At 27.4% G+C, this 2,308-nt stretch overlaps 1 protein-coding gene across 1 annotated transcript; it reads left to right on the top strand.

The window, feature by feature from the left end:
* The first annotated feature begins 1,613 nt into the window (after window positions 1–1,613).
* On the top strand, window positions 1,614–2,176 carry LOC119665397. Its single transcript, XM_038074634.1, has 3 exons — window positions 1,614–1,716; window positions 1,783–1,975; window positions 2,058–2,176. Exons 1-3 carry the CDS (start codon window positions 1,617–1,619, stop codon window positions 2,104–2,106), a joined length of 342 nt encoding a protein of 113 aa, XP_037930562.1. The 5' UTR covers window positions 1,614–1,616; the 3' UTR covers window positions 2,107–2,176.
* The last annotated feature ends 132 nt before the right edge of the window (window positions 2,177–2,308 follow it).

The following is a 2,308-nucleotide window of genomic DNA, read 5'->3' on the forward strand; positions in this document are numbered from 1 at the left end:
GCATAACATGAAAACGTTTGCATTTATTTTAATGCATAACCCTGTAAACTTCAAATCAATTTGCCTTAGATTACCAACACAATAGGTTTTTACAAATTTTAAAGAAACCATGTACATATATCATATTAATGCACACCCATACACAGTTATTATTATGCCTACGAATGGAGTCATGGCGGAAAAAAAACATAATTGTGATGAGCGGACGGAGAAATGGCACCAACCCATCTTCTCTTCTTCATTCTTCTTGCACACTCTAAATGATTTTGTATGAAAGAGTATGTGAGGCAATATTTCTGAAGATGATGCATGGTTTGGTTTTTGTATATTTTTCACAAAATATTTGATTGATTTTCTGCACATGCAGTGCATAAATTCTTTGAAATTATTACTTCTTATTTTTCAAGCATTTAATTATTGGCGTCGTGTTAGTTGCCTACTTGAGCCCTTGCTTCCCTCTCTTGTCCTGTTTACAGTTACAACATGCGTACGGTTGTAGTCATAGACGAAAAAACCAAAACCAAACATGATTTGAAGCGCACAGGGTCATCCATTAAATAAGATGGATTTTATTAATAATATATTATTATTATTTCTTTTATATGTTTATTGTGTTTTTAAATAATTATTGAATACATAATATTTTAATGTATGTTTTATATGTTTATTGTGTTTTTATATTATTTATTTGTGTAATGTTTTTATACCTTATTTATGTAAATACATATGTATGTAAAACAAAAGTTGTATTTGTTATATTTACTTTATTTGTAAAACCGCTAATGTAGAATATTAGCACGTTAAATAATAACTGAAATCAAAAGTAATGATGTGTGCAAAGTAATGATGTGTCATCTAAGTATTATTAAATAAACTAATATCGGTAGAAATTAATTGAAGACTGAACAATATTATTTACATATGTAATTTATACCCATCATCAGTATTCAATATTTTTTATTAGTCAAACATACATGCATATATCCTTCAAACTGAAACTGAAGCTGAATTTTTTAACAAATTTCATTTCATCATTATTGCAATTATTAACAAAATTTGAAGTTAATAGGGTCATCTATTAAAGAATATGGATTTTGACTAAAAAATTTATTAAATAAAATATACATACATATGTATTTTACATGACGACTTTGATTTTTTTAACAATATTGACCATGAAATTACGGGACTTTATTTACATCAATAATCTTGTGATTTAAACAAAGTCCCGCAAGCAGAGTGACAAAAAAATTTAACAAAACAAATTTCTAATTGTTGTTCGCATTGCAGTGAAATTTAATAAAAATAACTGCATAACATAAAAAATGCGTGTGCAATATTTTCCTTAAATTTGTTTATACACGCCAACAAAAGAAATAGTTACTACAAATTTAACAAATTTTTGCTAGTAACAAAAAAATAATCAATACTAAATTGTTCTTATATTCTTCATTTTATTTATTCTACTCTAAATGATTTTGTATGAAAGAGTATGTGAGGCAATATTTCTGAAAATGATGCATGGCTTTGTTTTTGTATATTTTTCCTAAAATATTTCCTAAAATATTTTTCCTGAAATATTCATATGTATATACATATGGTATGTACATACATATATGAATCACAAAAAATCACGTTTGACTGATTTGTTTAGAAAAATGAATAAGGATAATAATGGTTTAATACCACGTGCCGAATTCATATATGGAATAATAAGTACGATTATTTATATAATGTAGAATAACTAAATAATGTAGAATACCTATTATTTATTTTTTAAAGAATTTGACACTTCTCGAATGGAAATGGGTGCAGTGGCAGATCTTTTTGATCGTAATGGTGGAGACCCGATTGGCAAGAACGCAAACCAGCAACTGATTCAGATAAAATACATGATGAAGTTAAACGCCTTGTTATCCTTTGCACATGTCGACAAAAATTTTGCGTATTTCAAGTTGGCAAAGGGAAATATAGGGTTCGTAAAATACTAATTATCGGATCTTAAAGCTTAATACTCCATCTTCTATTTAAAACAATATTATTTTTGTATAAAACAGTTTGGCGACTCGACTCTCAAAAATTACGAATATTGCGAATATTGCGTAGCACAGTTATGGTTCGTGTAGGTGGCGGCTGGCTTGCACTTGATGAGTTCTTATAAAAAAATTTTCCTTGTCGCGGTAAGTAAATAGTTAAGAATTTTGTACTTTCTCATATTGAATAAACATAATTAAAATATTCATATGCTTATAATTAAAACATTTCTTTAGCGTAATATAACATTATTATTACATTTACATAACAAGCA

Source organism: Teleopsis dalmanni, unplaced genomic scaffold, assembly GCF_002237135.1.
Source record: "Teleopsis dalmanni isolate 2A unplaced genomic scaffold, ASM223713v2 unscaffolded_contig_4980, whole genome shotgun sequence".
Lineage (NCBI taxonomy): Eukaryota > Metazoa > Arthropoda > Insecta > Diptera > Diopsidae > Teleopsis > Teleopsis dalmanni.